This window comes from Oryzias latipes, chromosome 23 (assembly GCF_053564925.1).
Source record: "Oryzias latipes strain Hd-rR chromosome 23, Olatipes_Hd-rR_3.1".
Lineage (NCBI taxonomy): Eukaryota > Metazoa > Chordata > Actinopteri > Beloniformes > Adrianichthyidae > Oryzias > Oryzias latipes.
Window position 1 is genome coordinate 666,038 of NC_136259.1, and position 20,137 is coordinate 686,174.

At 43.2% G+C, this 20,137-nt stretch overlaps 3 protein-coding genes across 16 annotated transcripts in view; 1 reads left to right on the plus strand and 2 right to left on the minus strand.

Annotated features, from left to right (window-relative positions):
* Positions 1-6,088, minus strand: part of abcd2 (ATP-binding cassette, sub-family D (ALD), member 2) — a 28,948-nt gene extending 22,860 nt beyond the window's left edge. Inside the window, exons 1-3 of the mRNA XM_004082836.5 lie at positions 5,153-6,088; positions 3,808-3,988; positions 3,362-3,483 (exon numbers count right to left, since the gene is read on the minus strand). Coding sequence (XP_004082884.1) covers positions 3,362-3,483; positions 3,808-3,988; positions 5,153-6,088 — 1,239 coding nt within the window. The remainder of the gene's footprint in view (positions 1-3,361; positions 3,484-3,807; positions 3,989-5,152) is intronic.
* redic1 (regulator of DNA class I crossover intermediates 1) lies at positions 6,084-14,889 on the plus strand. Of its 14 annotated transcripts, none has more exons than XM_020714101.3 (14): positions 6,920-7,067; positions 7,134-7,173; positions 7,266-7,416; positions 8,035-8,167; positions 8,252-8,309; positions 11,123-11,237; positions 11,308-11,429; positions 11,577-11,704; positions 11,788-11,945; positions 12,023-12,095; positions 12,168-12,201; positions 12,322-12,349; positions 12,430-12,524; positions 14,070-14,889. In XM_020714101.3, the coding sequence occupies exons 1-14, from the start codon at positions 7,045-7,047 to the stop codon at positions 14,604-14,606; spliced, it is 1,695 nt and encodes a 564-aa protein (XP_020569760.1). In that variant the 5' UTR covers positions 6,920-7,044; the 3' UTR covers positions 14,607-14,889. The 14 variants fall into 14 exon arrangements, 13 of the variants coding, with proteins under 13 accessions (XP_078798010.1, XP_011489136.1, XP_078798008.1 ...); XM_078941883.1 differs by having other exon boundaries at positions 6,922-7,067; positions 11,791-11,945; XM_078941884.1 differs by lacking the exons at positions 6,920-7,067; positions 7,134-7,173 and adding an exon at positions 6,084-6,222 and having other exon boundaries at positions 11,791-11,945.
* Positions 14,878-20,137, minus strand: part of slc2a13a (solute carrier family 2 member 13a) — a 146,075-nt gene continuing 140,815 nt past the window's right edge. Inside the window, exon 10 of the mRNA XM_023952454.2 lies at positions 14,878-19,826. Coding sequence (XP_023808222.1) covers positions 19,600-19,826 — 227 coding nt within the window. The 3' untranslated portion in view covers positions 14,878-19,599. The remainder of the gene's footprint in view (positions 19,827-20,137) is intronic.

Genomic DNA, 20,137 nt, shown 5'->3' on the forward strand with positions numbered 1-20,137 from the left:
TTTCTCTGTAGAGGTCTGTGGGATTTTGGCTTCCTGGAGCCACTTCCTGTTTGGAACGGCAGGGGGCGGGGTCACTCAGTCCAGTTCTCTCTTTTACAGGCAATGTTTGAACTGTAAAAAGAACTTTGCTTTGGGCAGATGCTGTTAAATACGTGGGACCTTTAAGCCAGGAAGTAGTCTACTCTCCAGCGAGCATAAAACTACCAAACCTGCGGCGTTTAGACTATTTAGCCGTAATTTGAGCATCGTCGCTCGCCAAAGCAGTGGGATTATTTCATCAACTACAGCATGCTACCCTGTTAAACAGGACTAAGTAACATCTATTGAAACGTGCAGACAGAGAGATCAACAGTTGTTGGATTATTCACAGTGGAGCTCAGCTCTGACCACACGCGTGTGCGCAAACACAAACACACAAAGGTTTCCCTGCCGACAGAGTAACACAAACACCAGAACAGATCCCGTCTTGATGCTCGCCGCTTCGGCTCTGCTGCCGCGGACTGATGTAGCTAAGGACTCACTTGACCCAGTTCACATAATCTGGCCCGCAGATAGAAACTGGAACATGCTAATACACTTAGCTTTTGTTTTAGCCTACTTTTTTGCTAGCTGTTTTGTCCTAAAACAGTTAGGTTGTAACGTTTTGTGTTAGATCAAATTGGAGGTTGTTTGAAGAGGATTTGTTCTTAGAAATCTATCTAAACATCCAGATGGGGATAGAGCCGGCTTTACCAAGACAGAAGACTAGAGACTTTTTTACCACTCCAAGCCTGCTACAATGTCACTGTATACATATAAATATGAACAAAGGCAATAAAGAATTCTGATTATGAAAAAAGAAAGAGTAACAATCAACCAGAGTCCAGGATGTGTTAGGGGAAACAAGCTAAACAAAAGAAAAGAGACGCTGTCTTTTTAAATTGCTTCATGGATGCAGAAGTGGAGAACGCGCTCCACGTCTAAAACACGCTTAAATGCACACGCCTGCACTTCTAAGCATGCAAAGACCTGCAAGCCAGCAGGAGCTGCAGCCCTAAAGCGTGGAATGTGTAGCCGCAAAGACCAAGCTGCAATGCTGGAGAGGCAAAGCCGAGATGGTTCAGAGCAAAGGAAGCTGACAAACTCGAAGCTCCGCTTCCATCCAGCTGCTTCCCTCCACCGCACACAGATTAGACTTCTGCTACTTCCTTGTAGTTTCTATTTTAGTAACAGAACATCAGTATCTATGTGGATGACAGACTCATGCCAGGAATGCAGTTCAGCACAGATCAGCTGCTCTGACATGCATGCTGCTGGCAAACACCTGCTTTGGATCTTATGTTGATGCCTTTTCAAAGCATCATTTTCTGGGATGCGTGAACACACACGCTTCTGTTGGTAAAGGTGAAAACAGTGTGGAGGTTTCCATTTGGGAGGCCAGATTCCTGGAAACACACATTGGATGCATTGCATGGCAGCTACTGATAACAGCAGATTGGTCCCATATCTCTGACCAGACTTTACTCCTTCAGAGTGGAGGGAAAGGTGAGGAAGAGGAGACGTGAAGGTGAGGGTGGCAGTGAAATCAACTGCAATAAATAAAAGGAATTAGGCGCAAAACCTACATCTAAATTCCATGTTTACATTTTGCTACATTACACAGTAAAGGTGATGACTTCATGTTTCAACTACTACTTGATCTGATTTTCTGCAACAATCCTGCAACATGTTGTGCTTTTCCTGAGTTTTTAAAACATTAATGAAGTTAATTACCAGGCAGAAAATGGTGATTATTGACAAGCAATCAAAAAAGCAATCACTGCATTTCACTTCTTCTAGAAAACCTTTGAAATAAAGATCAGATAATTCAAGTTGATGTTAACTAATCACATGACTTATTTTCATTAATTCATCAAGGAATAAAATAAAATGCCATCTTTGACTTTTCTTCCACTTCAACTACTGTAAATATTTCCACAAATGTCAAAGTAAATTCTAGAAGCTGCAGATGCTCAGTGAAAAACCTGTAGTCATGCAGATGAAAGTAGGTTAAAAGGACTGAAATAGAAGCTAAAGATACTAAAACAAAATAGCAAAAATGCAACACAAATGTGCAAATCAGGGAGATGGGACCAACTGATTTATGATGATAACAAATTATATAAGTATAATGATATATGTTAAAGAGAAAATGTAATGGTATACATTAAAAGCTTCATCTATAAGTTTCCTCAGAAAGCTCAGTGTTGCTAAAAAATTTGAAGCAACTTAGGCTACTATAATGGCAAAGAATAATATATAATTATGTATATATTGCCAAATTAGGTCATGAACGTATAATGACCAAGTATAAATAAGTACCAAGTATACACTTAAAGGCCAAAGCTGCTATTTTAATAGTCAAAAACAAGAAACTACAGAAACTACAAATGAGTATTTTCAGGAAAGCAAAACAACAACAACAAAAAAATCATTTTAGCCGCTAAAACTGCAAAAAAATAAAATGAGCTCAAGTGTGGTGAAGAATAGGCCTGAACAATATACCGCAAATTTATCGTTATCGCAAAAGACGGCGAGAATCGCAATAAATCGTATACCTTAAATGTGTTAAAACAATCTTATGGCAGCTGGAAGTATTTAATGAATCAAATAAATCATTTTATGCATTTGACCAATCGGATGGAGGCCTTTAATGTTAGATGTTTGTCACCTATATCGACGAGGGTCATTTGGAGAATTATTTTTAAACTGTTGCATTGAAATTGGAATAGTAATGTTGGTTATTTTACAATTTGTTTATATACTGCAAATTATATCGTTATCGCAATATTAATCTCTAATATCGCGAGTTTTCCTCATATTGTGCTGCCCTAGTGCAGAATGTCTCAGCTTTACGGTCTAAAGGATGCAGGAAATGCCATCATGTGTCCAGAAAACAACAGTGTCAAAGTTCTGTGCTAATAGCTATGCTCAAACGTAACTCCAGCTGTAAAGTACTCTGTACTGGCGAGCTATGACCCTGTAGGGAACGGTTTATCCACGTACATCAGAGGACTGATGGCAGATAAAAGCAGCTTTGTGCCGTTATGCAACACTTTACATTTGCAATGTGTTGCTGTTGGTGCAGAAAAGATGTGCATCTCTGCTGCGCCTCAGCCAACTTTGAACCGTTTGTTCAGGTTGAACTGGCATGTAATGTCGTGTGTCAGTGTAAAAGCTGTACATTCGACAATAAAAGCTTCTGATTCTGAAAAGACTTTAGTGGTTTTTCTCCATCAACATGTAGCCAGTTAGCAGCTATAGCAGCGATAGCCTGAGGCAGGGGGAATGTTGTTTAGGGACATTTATTTTCATAGCATCAGGGCTGGGGATGAGCTCATACCTCTTTGTAGGAGGACATGATCCTCTCAATGGCGTCGGCCCCCGAGACCAGGAGGTTGCGGGCCGTTGTGAACGCCTCCGTCCTCTCGCTCACCATGACCTGCGTCTGTCCATCCACCTTTTCTGCAAACACACAGGAACCAGGACCGATAGCTCAGACGCGTGACATCAGGACGGCATGACGGCACGTTTGCATTGACATAAAGGCTTGTGACGATCATGAAACCCAGGTTTGCTTCCTGCTGTGAGAGCGGCTAACCACCATGTTTCACGGATGCAAATCCTCCCCCATGAAAGGGAACCAATGCCTTTCTGTCAGAAGTCGTGCCCTGCAGCATTTTCCTCAAAGGCTCCTAGATTTTTACGGCACACAGTTCAACAGGAACAACAGAAGAGGACTGAACTTGAAGCAAAGTGACTGAGGGGGTTTACTGTGGATTCCCCTACCGCTGTCGGCAAATCCGGTGGCTGTGATGATGGGAACGGCCACCATGACGAGTCCACAGCCACTCCACACATACTTCATGAGGAACTGCTCGATCATGATGTACCAGAGGCGCTTGGACAGGATCAGGTTCATCTGGTCAGCCAGAGCCTTGTAGCACTTCTGCAGCTGACACATCTCCACCTGCAACACACACCTGACCTTCAGACGCACTGCCAGGAAAATGGCTTTCAGATGTTCTCTGATGATGGAGGACATGCTAGTAAAGACAACTGAAAAACGCATTTCTGACTCTCTTTGTTTCAATCGTTGTGAAGACAGATATGCGGTTTGAAAACAATCCTATTTGTTAGGTAGAAAATGAGCTTGGGGGGGGGGGGGCAGGAGCTCCCTGCTCGGCTGGTGGTACAGCCCGTCCACATGCAAATGAATCAGAATGGAGCAGAGCTCGTGGCCCGCTGATGTATCGTCTACATCATACATTTATGGTCTAATCCTGATTCATCCAGCTGTTCACGACTAAATCCTGGTCTGAACTGGATCTGGCTCAGAACTGGACTGCAGGACTACAGCTGGTCCCACTAATGTTAGGCTGCACAAAATGAGAAAAACGTCCAATGTTAGTAATCACTATTGCAATGATGATGAGACTTGAGGGAAAAACAACTTCATAATCCCAGTTTAGCACGAATAAGAGACTGCAATTTCTCTGAATGGGACACAGGGAAGACAAAGAACAACTATCTACCTTTGTGACAGTAAAACTACTATGGTTTAGACCAACGTAGGAAGCATTGGGCTTTTTAAAAACAGGATGGTTTCTCCTAACCCTGTCTGTGCGTGTGTGTAAACATCTAAGGTAAGCGTTGATCACGGTCTTTTGCTAAACGTGTTTCGCACAGTCTGACATCAAGATGCTGACGTTTTCTGGATTTTATTGTGCAGGCCTAGATGGTGTAGGAGTGGCTAATACTAGCAGGAGGGCATGGAAACAGAGAGCTCTCAGTTATGAGTGACAGGAAGAGGGGCGGCGGGATTGAGCAGCGCCACCCACTGCCACTCTGCAGAAACTATGTCCTAGAAAACAACACAGGTTTTTTTATTTTGTGTAGAAATTGCATTTTCACGAACAAGAAACCACTGGGAAGGCTTTGGTGTAAACAGAAAGCTCTCATTTTGGGTGAAGGGGGCCGGGGTTGCTTTGCAGCAAGCTATGACTCAAGAGGCAAGTTTCTAATAAACTACTGTTGCTCTGCAGTAACGTCGCTTGTTTTTTTTTGTTCAAACGGCATAACCATTGGACACAGATGCACATCTGCATTAATGCATGTCCAGACGGCTGCTTGCCTTGTGTCCTCTGTAGAAGGCGATCTCCTCGGCATTGGCGATGATCCGGGAGTGCACGTACCGCAGGAAGCCCTTCCTGTGCGCCTCCTCCGCCACCAGTTTGCCAAATTTGGGCGAGCACGCGCGCAGGACCATCGCCGTGACGCACACCACCGCCCCGGCCAGCAGGGTGGGCCCGGTGGGGCTGGCCCCCCTCGTCCTGGCGGTCTGGATCAGCGTGTAGGAGGTCAGGACCACGTCCAGGATGGGCTTGGTGAGGTTGGAGTACAGGTGGGCCACAGACTGGGAGAACATCATCACGTCCTCCGTGAGCGATTGGTCCGCGTTGGCGAGCCTCCCGTCCATGTTGCTGACTTTGTAGTAGGTCTGGTCGGTGAAGTAGGTCCGGTACGCGTGGTCCACTAGTCGGGTTCGGAAGGCCAGGGCCAGTTTGCACTCCAGGAACCGGATGGCGCTGTTGACGAAGGTGGCCGGGATGGCGATGAGGAGCCATTTGACCAGCTGGAGGATGAAGCGCTGCGGTTCCTTCTCCACGATCGTCTTCACGATCTTCCCGTCCAGGCTGGCCACGTAGATGGACAGAAACGTCCTGGAAATGAGCGCCACGGAGTGGAGGCTCAGCAGGCACAGCTCTTTGGAGACCAGCCGGGGGAAGAGGATTTTACCGAGCTCCAGGATCTGATGGAAAAACTCGGCGTTCAGCCCCGGCGAGGCTCTGGCTCCGGTCCCGGCGCTTTTGGGAGCTCTTCCCGGCACGCCGTTCGTGGTTTCCGCCAGCGAGTCGCTGCGGGGACTTTTGCTTTTGCAGATCAGCTTCCAGATGATCGGATACAGGCTTTTGACGCCGTAAGCGGCGGCCGCCAGGAACACGGCTCGCTTCGCCGCGGCCGTTCGGTCCCATTTCACTTTGGCCGCCGCATCGAGGAGGTTGGCCATCTTTGAGTGTTAGTGTTCTCCGCCAACGCGCCGCATGATGTCCATCCTCCGAGGTCGACGAGGGAAGTTGGCGTAGAGTGAATCCAGACATGTACCGCTACACCGGACGCCTTTTTGTATCAGAGACTAGCAAGGTAAACTAGCTAACAGCTGCACTTCCTGTTGTTCCACCAAAATTAAACGTCCCCACAGAGAGCAGGACAGTGCAGTAGAGTTCCACCTATGCTTTTATTTGATAAAACAGTTCAACTTCCGGTTTTAGCATCATCTTCTTCTTCGTGTTGCCTTTATGTACACTCTCGGTTCTTTATTAGAAACCCCCTCCAGAATCGACTCCATCAGGGTTTGTCCGTTTGCGCAGTTAGCCTATTTTTTGAGAGAAATAAAAACTTTTACCAAAGCTACGCCTACTAAGGCTTTTTTCAGCGCCTTGGTGGGGCAATAGCGCCTCCAATCGGGTGGCGCTGGGAACTGCGTCATTATTTGTTTGGTCTGCCTCAAGACTTTGGTTTAACGGCGCCGCGTGCCAAAAAAAATAAAAAATAAAAATAAGACAATGACATGTGAAGTGTATTAGTACTCTCCGTCCACCGGAGGGGAGTCCATACCGCCGGAAGTATCGTTGTTATGAAATAAGCACCTTGTTTTCTATTGGCCACGACAACAGTTATAAACGCTTCTTTTCTGCTGTATTAACAGTACATTCACTCTAATTTCACTTCTGTAAATACAGCAAAGCAAGTATCACAATTTACCGGTATATACATTTAAAAAGCCTCCACAAGGCACCGAACTATAACCCGATCTTTGGGAATGTATTCGTTCTCATCTAACGGTTGTTCTCTGACGTCATAGTTTTTTTAGCCAATCGGTATCCACCTGTTTTGGCGGTTATTACAGCCCTGTTACAGTTTAGCTAATTCCAGTGACATTTTGTCCATAAATTGTCTTTAAACATGAACTGGGTTGGAGGTTCAAGGTAAGTAAAGTTTAGCATAACTGCCTTTGAGCTAACTAAATGACCAAGAAATGATCAATACTTCAGGAACCGCTTGGTGATGAAGAACAATGCTAAAAAGCAGAGGGTGAGACAACCTGCAAAGAAAATATTTTCAAAAACTAAACTAGTAGGTTGTGCCCAGTAATACTTTATATTTTTTGTTTTTGTGTGTCTTAGGAGTTTTTTGAAAAGAAAAAAATGGAGCAAAAATTGAAGAAGTTGGGCATAAATCTTCCAAATTCCTCGTCTGGAAATGTTGGCTCTGGGAGCACAGACCTGATGACTTTACTTATTGTTAACCAGATCGCTACCAAGAAAGCAAACCAAGGTAAGATGGTGTTAGGCCACAATTATGCATTAGAATAATCTTCTAAATATCTCTGTGGCATAAAAGAAAAAATGCTTTTTGTACCAAAACCTTTTTTTAAAATTATGCTAATACGGGAACTTTTACTTCTCTTCAGTTCAATTCTCCAACCTTTTCTTTTCTGTCAAACAAGCTAACCTCCAGAGGTTTACTTTAGCCAGAACATGTTATAAAAACCATGAATGGGGCCCTGCAACAACATGGCACCTGTTCAGGGTGCTTCCTCCTATACAGGCCATGCTTGTTGTCCAAATCATTTAGATCAGTCTCTATTGAGTCCTAAACTCCCTCAGTGATGAGTACTGAGGGAATTCAAAGACAATGCTGGATAAAAGAACAATTCTTTACTCTGTTGTCACCACTGGATGGCGTTCTACGCACCCTGCAACTATAAATTCTATTCTAAAGAGATAGAAAAAGGCTTAAATGTGACTGTTAGAAACCCTGTTTTTTACTGTAATACCATAAACTTATGATAAACACAAGTAAATGTACATTTAAAGTTCAAAGTTGTATTTTTGTTAGTATTTCAGTTATTTTTTATACCAGTTCTATTGCAATAAGAGCTTTTTATTTCAGATCCTCCCAAAGTCACAGTTTTTGGCAGCAGTAAAAAAAGCCTCAAACACAGGAGAAATGAAGCTCTTGTGCTGCCGATGAGTCCTGGTTCCCCGTCTAAGCTGTTCCTTGCAGACAGCCAACCTCATTATAGGTAGAGTGCTGGATTAATGAAATTGTCCAAGTATTGAACACTTGTTTTCATTCAAAAGATGCTGTTTTTTCTCGTTTCATCTAGTTTTCAAGGAATGCAAACAAGAAAGACTCTTAACCACCAGGGATTCAAATGTGGACAGGTTGTACATTTCCTCTGAGCTTTAATACAAAGAAATTCATTTACTGTATTTTTTGGACTATAAGTCGCAGACACCCAAAAATGCATAATAAAGAGAATAAGTTGCATTTTTGGGAGACATTTATGTAAGAAAATACAGGAACAAGACAAACATTTCATCTTGGAAGGTAAATCATAATAAGAGAATAAAAAACAATAATAGACTGAATATTTGCACGCTTCACTACCGTGACATGTTGATGCTTATTTAGCTTCATGAAACATTGGAGGAATCTAATATAATTAGCGCAACATATGAACCGATAACCACAGCATAACGAACATGCTAACACATCAACTGAAAACTATTTGTATCACTTGAAATCACCAAAACTGCTGAATTCTTCATCCTCTGTGTCGTTTTGGAAAGATTCCCCAAAGGCCAGCATAAGACTGAGCGCTGCTTCTTCTTCTGCATGGATGTCAGTAGCAAATACTCATACACACACCTGCATGCCCTCTAATGGTTGTTAGTGGAAAAATAACAAACACATGAGCCTATTTACAAAAATCACATGTAAGTCGCACTTGAAAATATACTACACTACAGCCATCCAAATGACCAGAACCAGGTGTCCTAACCACTCGGCTACAGGTGAATAAAATCACAGTCAGACATGCAGACTGTTTCTACAAACATTTGTGACAGAATGTTCCTCTCTCAGTGAATTCCAGCGTGGAACTGTCATAGATGTCCTCCTAAATCTCCCACAGTCAGCTGTCAGCTCTATCAGAGTTTGGGAACAACAGCAGCTCAGCCACTAAGTGGTCGACCACGTAACCTGATGGAGAGGGGTCAGAGCAGCGTTAGAAATAAGGAAAGAAAATGGTCGTCCTCCGGACAACCTGGCAAGTAATATTTGGTTGTCTTCCCCAATTTTTGGTCGTCATTCGATACCAATATTTAACAGCAACGAAACCTACTCAGATGTCAGTACTTCCATCTTTATTTCTTCTATACATCTAATATCAACTGCCTCTTATGATTGACATTTAAAAACTCTTTAAATATTAAAAACAAACATTTTACTTAATATTGAAGCATTTGGTTACACAAAATATTGCCATGTAAATCAAATACTGTTACGGTCAAATGAAAATACTTTATCTTACCCCATAATATATCAGAAAATTGATTACATTAACCAACACTGTAACCTAATGAGTATTTTTAAAATTTAGAACACTTTTATGGACTGGGACTAGTACAGCATTCCAAATATAAAGTAATATTTATATGATAAAAAGTTATAATTTGATATGACATCTATTTCAAATAAACACATGTGTAAATGATACCATGTTTAATTAAAGACTAATTTCCCTGATCTTTTAGACAAGACATGCAGGTGCAATGTTGTCATTTTTGACAAGTTCCTCTAGATCAGGGGTGTCAAACTCATTTTCACCAAGGGCCACTTCAGCATGGTGGTTGTCCTCAAAGGGCCAGATATAACTTATATATGTAACTAAATGTAATGAAAAATAAATGTAACTACTCCTTAATGTTAAATAACTCATTTATTTATTTATTATAACTTTTTAAAGTGACATTTGCAGTTACATAGAAAACATGTTTGCTTGTTGCTCTTGCATAAATTCTTTTAAATTCTATTCTGTCAGGTTAGGCTAAATGGACAGTATTTAAGTCCTAATGTATAGCTGCCCAATCCCAGATTTCAAGTTCGATTCCCACTAAATAGGAATAAATACACACCAAGTTTTTATTTTTATGTTAAGAAATTAAAAACTTTTATGCTCTCGTAGGCCACATAAAATGACATGGAGGGCCACATTTGGCCCCCGGGCCTTGAGTTTGACACATGTGCTCTAGGGTTATGTCATCATCATCAGCATCTGACTCAGACTGCTGAGGCTGATGCCGCTCACGTCTTCGGGCGTACTCGGAAGTCACGTGACATTGATCGTGTACACTCGGTTTTATCTAAAAAAGTCGGACGTTAGTTTCCCAAAAACTTTGAAAAATAGTCGAAAAATTCCAAAATGTTGAATAAAAGACCAGGTTGTCACACGGACAACCACCAGGTTCATTTTTGGTTGTCCTCCGTGAAATCTGGTTGTCTCGGACAACAGGATAACCGCTTATTTCGAACGCTGCAGAGGATGCTGAAGGTCAAAGAGGTCTCAGACTTTCTGCAGTCAGTTGCTGCAGAGCTCCAGACGTCATGTGACCTTCAGATCAGTCTAAGTCCAGAACACAGAGAGCTTCATGGAATGGGTTTCATGGTCGAGCAGCTGCATCCAAGACACAGGATACCAAACATTTTGGACAATTCCAAGCTCCCAACCTTGTGGGATCAGTTTGGAGTTCCTCTTCCAGCATGACTGTACACCAGAGCACAAAGAAAGGTCCATGAAGACATGGAGGACAGAGTCTGGTGTGGATGAACTGGACTGGCCTGCAGAGTCCTGACCTGAACCCCATAGAACACCTCTGGGATGAATTAGAGCAGAGACTGAGAGCCAGGCCTTCTCCACCAACATCAGAGTGTGACCTCACCAATGACCTTTTGGAAGAAAGGTCAGAAACTCCTAGAAACACTCCTCAACCTTGTGGACAGCCTTTCTAGAAGAGTTGAAGCTGCTAAAGGTGGACAACATCACATGAACTCTATGGGTTAGGGACGGGACTTCAGTTCATGTGTGAGTCAATACTTTTGGGGATACAGTGAAAGTCGTACCTCCAGCCAAGCTATAGAAAATAATGGGACTCATACTCTGATCCTGAATCATTAAGCATCATTCTTTTTCTAGCTTTCACCGGTCCTGGAGTCAGCCTTCTCAGACAACAGCGCTTCGGACTACCTGCCACCCAGAACCGACCTCCCCAGCCCTTCTTCCTCAGCCTCATCACTGTCCTCAGGCAGAGGTGGTTTTACTAGAACTTCATTTCTAGAATATCCAGTCTGTATTCTATACTTTGTGTTTGTTCTGATCAGGACTGGCACTGTCAGGAATCTTCCAGTTCCAGATGAATCCAGAAAAGGAAAGCCACAGTCAGGCCCAGGTTATCGTTCAGCGTTCTCCTTTACCCTGGGATGACATGCAGCAGTCAAGACAGGTTGGTAATATGTCTGTCCATGTAGTATATACATGAGAATATGTATTTACATGGGCATGAAGGTTATGATGCATAAAAGTAAAATGCAAAAATGTTTTCTTGTTTATTGTGGTTCTTATCCTAATCTAAGTGATTTACTCGTCTTAGTTTCAGCCTTTCTCCCAGCCCAGATCTATGACAGAAGCCTGCTGCTGGTCCAACACATCAGAACCACCCCTTTTCCAAATCCAGACCTCCTCTCCAGCCCAGGGGTTCTTTGGAAGTCCAGAACCAGAGTCAGCACTTTCATTCTCAGACATTTGGTTTTCTGCTCTTGGAAAGAACCAGGATGTTGTGAACACGTTGAGTGTCGTTGCAGTAGAAGTGAAGGTGAGGTCTGTAGAATGAACACAGACATTTTTCCAACACAACCGGAAGACGAGGGGCTGGACTTCACACTCAGCCAGGAAGACCCAGAACACGCCACCCACCAGGATGTCTTCAAGCGGTTCTGTCAGGATGAAAATGGAAGGGAAGGTGGGAGCTGCAGATCCCAGAACTGCATGCGTCCTCATCTGGTCTACCACAGAATCGGCATTCGCTCATTCTTTCAGGTTCTGGCTGTGGAGGGCCGCAGTCCAAACTATTTCTGGCAGAGGAAACATCCATCAGACCTTCAGGCCTCCAGTAGGTGTTGGGACTCAGATTTAGGTTTTAGCTTCAGTTTTATTTAAGGTTTTTCTGTCACATTTCCCACAGAACTGTGCCTGACTGTCAGTCCATGCTCGCTGAGGTAAGCATGACCCTGTCCCTCTGTCGCCGTCTAGTGATAGATCCTCATAGCTGTGTGGCAGAAAGCATGTCGAGCTTCCTAAATGAATCCTGCTGCTGTCTTTGCTGTTTTCCCTCACAGTTCTACAAGAACGCAGACTTCCACTCATGTAAGGCAGGTTATTCATGATGGAAGTGGTGGAGACAGAAGAGCTGAAGTGTTTTTTGGTTTCTCTCTTTAACCCCCCAGCATCTCCAGGACCAACCCCCCGTCCTGTGAGCGGCTGTGAATATTCCCCGAGCTGCTCCTGCACAGCGGGTTACTATAGTTCAGATTCTAATGACGTGAGTTCATTTACATCAGAACGCCTCCTGGCTTCCTGCCGCTACAGCCGTATTTCAGAGAAAACTACCTGAAGAACAAGACTGCTGTTGGAGTTTCTACTACTAAAATACTCTCAGAGTCCTGTTTGGTACTTTGACATATTGAAAAACTCAATTTGCTTAAGCAGGTCTAAGTTTTTAAACATATTTAGGTTATTTTTTTTAATTTTTTTTTTATTTATTTTTTTATACACTGTATTTTATCCCACGAAGGGAAATTCTTTCTCCGCATTTGACCCATCCCCTGGGGGAGCGGTGAGCTGCAGCCGAAACCGCGCTCGGGAGGCAGTAGCGTTAAGGGTCTTGCCTAAGGACCCTCACTGAGTGATGTTAACTGTTCGCCATTGATATGGTAATTGCCCCCAGTACCATTGCTCATTCCCCTTCGGGAATCGAACCCTGGTTTCCTGCATGGTAGCTTCCCACCTTACCAACCGAGCTACTCACATACATAAGATTTCCTTTTGAAACTCTAAACCTTCACAGACAGCAAATCCCTTCTGTAAAATACTGTTTCAGTCCTTGAAGCAGCTCAAGGTTTCTGTATTTGACAGCTTTTATCCACACAATGGATATAACCTAAATACAATGGATAGAACAGCAGGAAAACAATCAAATAAAAGCACCAGAAAGGCTTTGTAGGGAACTAAACCCGCCGAGGAAACTTTGTTGGGGTGTCGTTTCTTTATTCGCCCATTTCCCCTCAGATGTCACAAAATCTACGGGATTCCAGCCGCATGTTGAAGACGCCGCTAAAGCCTCACTTCAAACTTGGTTTTTGGAAACACCAGCATGCATTGTGGTCTATTTTACCTGATCTAGTGACCATCAATGCATGCTGGTTTTTTGCAGAGGCTTTGGGGACATTTCACTCAATTCTGGAATAACTGAGAAATGCTGAACACACTAATATAGGGGACTAAATAGTGAGTAGTGAAGGAATTCAGACACGACCACAGACATACGCTACACTAGAACAGAGGCGCGGCTCACAGAGCAGCCAATCCGCTGCTGTTAGGCACCGGATTGGCTGCACCTTTGACCAGCAGAAGTAACAGGAGAAGAACTGCTGAACATTAACAGCCTTTATATTATATTTACTGTAAGAAGTAAGAAAAATGCACCTTTTTATCCCTTGTGTTATCCTATGACCCCCCCCCCCCCCTTCCATTGACGTGTTCCCCCTACCATGACAAAGGTGGATAAAGGTGGAAAGATTTCATGTAATCCATGGACACCAGTGAAGATCACAAATCATTGAAGAAGAAAGGTTCAGAGCTCTGTCTAGTGGGTCTAGATGACCCAACTCCCAATGTTAAAGTGCCTAGGATAGAACAAGGGTTATTATGTTGTTACATGTTGAGCAGCCTTTATTTTTAACCTGAATCCATGTGTTTTTAATGGGATTTTCAGAAACAGAATGACATCATAATTCCTGTTTGACAGAACCATAACACTTGAACTGCCCCTTAGTAACCCCACATAACACTGCTCTCTGTTTTATAGGATGAACCATGCTGTGAGCCAGTTTCTTCCTCCTGTACGGCCCATGCTTGTTATCCAATTCATTTAGATCAAGCTTTATTGAGTCCTAAACCCCCCCAGTCCAGACCCCCTACGCCATCAGAGAGTTCCAACACCAGCCTAAAAGATGAAGAAAACATTCTGAAGACATCCAAAGCTCAAATGATGGAAACCACGAGTCCAGCTGTCCGTCTCAGTCTGGAACAAAGTCCAGAGTTCAAGCCGTGCGGCTGCAGAAAAGCCCGAACCCAAGACGCAGCAGCTCAAACGCTGAGCCTCTGCAAACCTGACGCTCGAGATGCCACCACCCAGTGTGGCCCAGACGTCAAGGCTGCAACCCCACCCTTCAGTCTCCATCCGCCGGACGGTGAAGGCGTGTCTGGGAGGCGGAGTCACGCTGAACCACAGGAAGCTCCCATCCCAACAGACAGGCAGGAAGCGGCCTCGTCTGCAGGGTTGGAGGTTCAGAGAGCGACGGTTTCATCTGGAGACAGTCTGAGGTACCAGCCAGGACTCTGAGGTTCTGTTCAGCCATGGCCTCTGTCGTCCTTTAGGAGCTGAAAGAAGACAGCTGTCCCATGAAGAAGAGGACAGTCCACAGGAACCCAGCACCCCAAGAAGATACAGCGCTGGAGGGAGGAGCCGGCATCTCATTTTGGTGAAGCAGAAGATATCATAGCAGGAAAAATGACGTGTTGGGCTGCAGTTTTAATTTAAGCCTCGTTTAATAGTAAATAAAGAAAAGACGTCAGCACATTTTCTGTTGGTCACTAAGTGAAATAAACCCCACTTGGATTTCAAACTTTATTCATTTATCCATAAACACACAGTTTCATCAGGTTCATTTTGAAAGAATATAAAGTGTAGCAAAACATTTACAGCTCCAACAATAATTAAATATACTTTACAGCACTGTATTTGTAGTTCTGGATCAACTTTAAAACATCAGTTCACATAGAAAACTTCACCGCTAAACACAACGAGCAGCAACTCGCTCATGGTAAATACTGGGATTGGCACGAGCGACGTCACACAACCACTGTACAAAAGTAGCTTAGGTGAGTTTGGAGACAGCTGCTCCTGATCTACACGCAACCACAACGGAACCACTGAACACTTTTAGTCTACGAGGATGAAGGAGGAAACCAACCATTCATGGAGAACTGAGCAAAAACACTGAATGAATGGCTACGCCCCAACTGCCTCACCAGTATCCAACCTCTAATAGTCAGGCCCATGCCCAACATGTAAAAACCTAAGACTATTTATGAACCTACTGTGTTCTGACAATAAAAATAAATAGAAGCTAATATAATGAAGACCCCTATCTCATTAGTATGATCCAAACTTTCCTTAAAACCCATTGGATTTAAATTGGTCCATATTTCCTGCCCTGTAGTTCATCATCAGCCCACCAGAGGCAGTAGAGGAGCTTTTCCTGCTCATTTCAAAATAGCTGCTTCCATTAAACACTTTTGGCGGGAAAAAGTTTTGCAAATTTTTAAACTTGATTTCAAAAGATTTGTTGACTTGTTTCTAAAAGAATGACATCATGTTAAAAATGTGTGGATCACATTTAGGTCAGCGGGTAAATGCAGTTCTCCAGAACAATCAAGTCAAGATGTTTTTGTTCCCAGATGACCCAAACCATCACAATCTATACCATCTATATCTGATAAAAAGGATATTGGTAAATGTTAGGTGGGTTTCATGGAAAGTTAAAAAGATCTAAATTAGAAAATAAAAAGGAATTTTATCTCCGTTCTTTGTTGTAGTGGGCGTTACAGAGTTAAATATTATTTGCCAATATTAACCATCGATGCACACTAGTTTTTTTATAGAGACTTCTGGGAAATTTCCAGGGCTCTGGATTGTGGTATACTAGATTTGGACACCCTGAAAAAGGCAAACGCCCTACATAGAGCACTAAGTAGTGAGAGAATTCAGAAACAAGGTAAAACGTTTCGCCTCATCCGTTGGGTTTCCATGACTTCTGTCCAGTCAGAGGAAGCTGATCCACAGTTTGTGCTTGAACCTATTCTCCACTTGGGGGCGCTGCTCCCCTTCAGTGTCACTTTTACCACCAGAACTTTGCTTAAACACAACATCATAACTGCTGGAGTTTCCCTTTGATTTTAGGAGCTTATTCTAGGAGGATTTCACAACAGAATTTTACGTGAACCTGACTTTTGTTCCCCACAATCCTTCATGCATGTAATTACAAACATGTAAAATCCCACTGCAGTGCCTCAAACATTTAAAGATTCTTTAGTTTGGAAACAGCAGCTTGATTTGAACACAAAACAGTGGAGGAAGACAACAAAAACACACACTTTCTGAGGCAAATATACTGAAACATGCATGGAAACAAAATGAAAAAATGAAGTTTCATGTCATGTAGACACTAATGAATATAAGAAAATGTCAGAAAATAAGTTCTGCTGCGTCACATGAATACATTACTTCTGCTGGCTGATACACAAACCTTCAACCTGAAGCAAATACACAAATCTGGTTTGTGATGCTGCTTTTCTGTACGCTTTGCACAAACTTTGGGCAGTGATGTCAAATTCTGTGTTTTTTGATTGTGCCAGAAATCCTTACAACAACAACCATTCATTAAAATAAATAAGTATCTGAGGAGACTTTTTGTGGTAATCTGCCAACAAGTTTCCTTCAAACACAATGTGCATCTCTGATGTTTGCATTTCAGGAGAAAACTAAATGTTAGGACCAGACCGCCAGTGGCGTCTCAACAACCTGCAGCTCTTATCGTAAAGGCATAATTGACAAATGAAACATGAACATGACGCAGGGATATTGTGCTTCACTAAATCTTGAGTTCTGGCAGAGCTATTGTCCTCATTTTTAGCTTTTTCTGACTGGAAAATGTGCAAAGTGGGATACAAAGACGAGGTGTACTGGTGTCGTCAATATAGGCACATAGGAAAGCTACAAAACAACGCTGCTTGATACTTTGGATAGCTGGATAAGGTAGTGGTAGAAGTACAAGACTTGAAAGAAGCTACTGACGAAGTGAAATGCTGTCACAAAATCCTGTAAAAATGAGGAGTTTGAAGATAACATGAGCAGCTGTGGAGCAGCAACAGGTCCAGAAAGTGTTTGCAGACCTGCAGCAGGGATGCACACACATCTACACACCGTAAGGTACAAAACACTGCCATGAAGACACAAAGTTACATGTGACATTGATGGACTCACAACAGGGATTCTGAGCTTTGCTCCACCGCGCCACATCATTGACTGTATATGAGACCTGGACTGAATGACCACTCCCCACTGGCGTTCCAAACAGGAAGTACCCGCTGACTCCAAGAAGCCACAATCCCATAGACTTCTACTGAGAAATAGACAAGTTATAAACTGACCAATCAGATGCCTCACTAAAAGTAAGTGGTGCCTACTGGCCCCCATGTCCAGCATCCAAAACATTTGATTGACAGATTCTCCCAAGTCTGCTTTCAAGTGGAAAGGGTGTGGACTTCCAAAAAGCTTGCTCCTGATTGGTGAGAGTGGTTGCCATGGACATATTGACTCAGGTCGATTCAGACCAATCACTGCTCACTGATGTCCTCTGGTTCCAAAATGGTGGCGTCCACATAAAAAAGGCCACTATATTGACTTTATTTCATTAGAGCCAGAAATGAGTCATTTTCTATTGGTGATGTCACACTTCCTCCGTCCAGTTCCCAGATACAGTCAATGCTCTAATGAATTGATGCTTTAACAACAAAAATGGGTTGTAACAAGTAACAGTTACTCAGTTACAATGAGTTTGGGTATTTGGAATCAAACTGTAGTCTTTCTACTCCATACTTTTACTCGAGTAAATTCGTGATGGACTTTTAGTAACATTTAGTTATCAAAATATTGTCAATTAGGGCCAATTTTTGTGTTTTTATTGTTTAATTTTAAATGACATTAAATCAGTTAAGTTAAAATGAACTTAGATTCAAACTGTAACTACTTTTAGTCTCACTTGAGTCATTATTATACACTTTTTATAGGTAATGCAACTCTTCCCCGACCACAACTCTGACCATTTTTGCTCCACTCTTGACCACCAGAGTGTCGTCTGGGACACAAAAAACACTCTTTAAACTACCGGAACTCTTTGACCGTTTAAGCCACCAACGTGAATCTGGAGCAGAGAAGGACGGCTTTTGTTGCTGCTTTTCTCTGCGACAGAATCTGCTGAATTACATAGATCACATCAACACTTCACTACTGTAAGTGTAGCATATGAGTGTAAAACGGCTTTTTCCCCCTTCACAATTCAGAATTACATTAACTGCGTAAACGGTAGAAAAGACACGCTAACTAACAGAGTGTAAACATAAAGCTGTTTTGACACGTTCACACCAGGCATGAATGTGCTGTTCACATTGGACGAGTAAGAAGGGGCTTCTTCTGCTTTTCCCACTGCTTATTAGCGCATGTCTGCCCCCTACAGTTGGAAGAGTCTTGGTGTAAAATGTCGAAGGGGTGCAGATCTCACAAATCTCTTTCACAGCTCTCTTCTGAAATATGAAAGACTTGGCGTCATATCATTTCGCCTGGACACAAACCACAATCATTAAATTCTCTTCCATGATCAGTTTTGAAACGGCTGGCACTTCCGTGAGTTAAAAAGACAGCATCCATATGTCTCTACCAAATCTGAGGCTCTGATTGGTCAAACTTCAACCTGGTTTAACTTTTAATGAGCGTTCATTGGCTAGGCATTTTGCACAGAGCCCAGAAACAGTCCTAGAGACTTGAGAAGCTACCGGTGAACATGAGAGTTTTGAACGCTGAAGCCCAAGTGCGCATTTGGTCAGACTCTTCACTGGAGGCGGTCCCTTGAAAGCGAGTTGCCGAGGGCGGTGTGAATGCAGCTTTAGCTAAATTGGACTCATTTGTGTCGTTTTCAGACATGTAAATGTTACCTGCTGTCTCAAGTTTCACCTCAAAAATGACATGAAGCCTCATTTTCATTTGTTTTCTCTGCTGATCCAGTTGTCCAGGACCTACACCCGTTCCTGTCACTGCTGTGTGTGTCAACCTTATGGTTTTCCTCTGCAGAAACACATCTTCTGTTTATTTTGGAACAAATATGCTGGCAGTGATGATCACTTTGCTCACGCTTATCTTTTTCTGCTCTTGTGGAGTTTAAAGTGTTGAAACTAACAATGACACAACAAAGGTTCATAAACCGGCTGAGCTTTAGGAATGAGGTGGAGTTTTCCCACATACTATTTAATGCTTCACCTCTACTGTGTAGTGTCTACTCCAGGTGAAGTCTATCGCCTGATAAGGTGTGGGTCACCTTTGATACATACAGTGAAACACCAAACATTTTTGATTTGACCAAAGGCTCGTTGAGAATAGTATCTTCGCTTGGCGATGAGGGAAACCAGGGTCCGACATGAACGCTACACTCTGCTTGTTCCACCGACCACTAAAGGAAACGCATGAAACACATTCAGAGCGGGATCACAGGCTTCCCTCCCTAATCCACGTCTGAGGCGTCGTTGTCCGATAAATGGTAGTTTGAGCCCTTGACGCGGATGTACTCCACCTGCCGTCCCTCGTCTGAATCGGAAGCACCGCAGGAGCAAAGCTGATTCTCAAACAAAGCCTCGATCTCCTCCAGGCGGCGAGCTTTGGTTTCGGGCAGGCAGCCGTAGACGAAGACGAAACCCAGCAAAGCCAGGCTGGAGTACAGGAAGAAAACTCCTGACAAGAGCAAAAAGAACAGAGAGGAAACACACGGTCAGTGATTGGATGCCAAGAGGCGAAGATGCGATACGACAACAAAGAAGAGAGGACGGTGACAGCGGATCCAACAGCCATCGCTCATGCAAGTCTGGAAGTTTGAGCTGGGAAAAAACTCAAAAACTGCCTTCAGACTGCCAGTGGAAATAGGACAAGGCACCTGATAGAATCCATGCACACCAGGTATCGCGCGCTCTTGTAGAAGTCATGTCAATGACATTTCCTGACTGCTGTGATCCATATTTTCCTCCCGTCAAAGCAGAGTTTTTGGT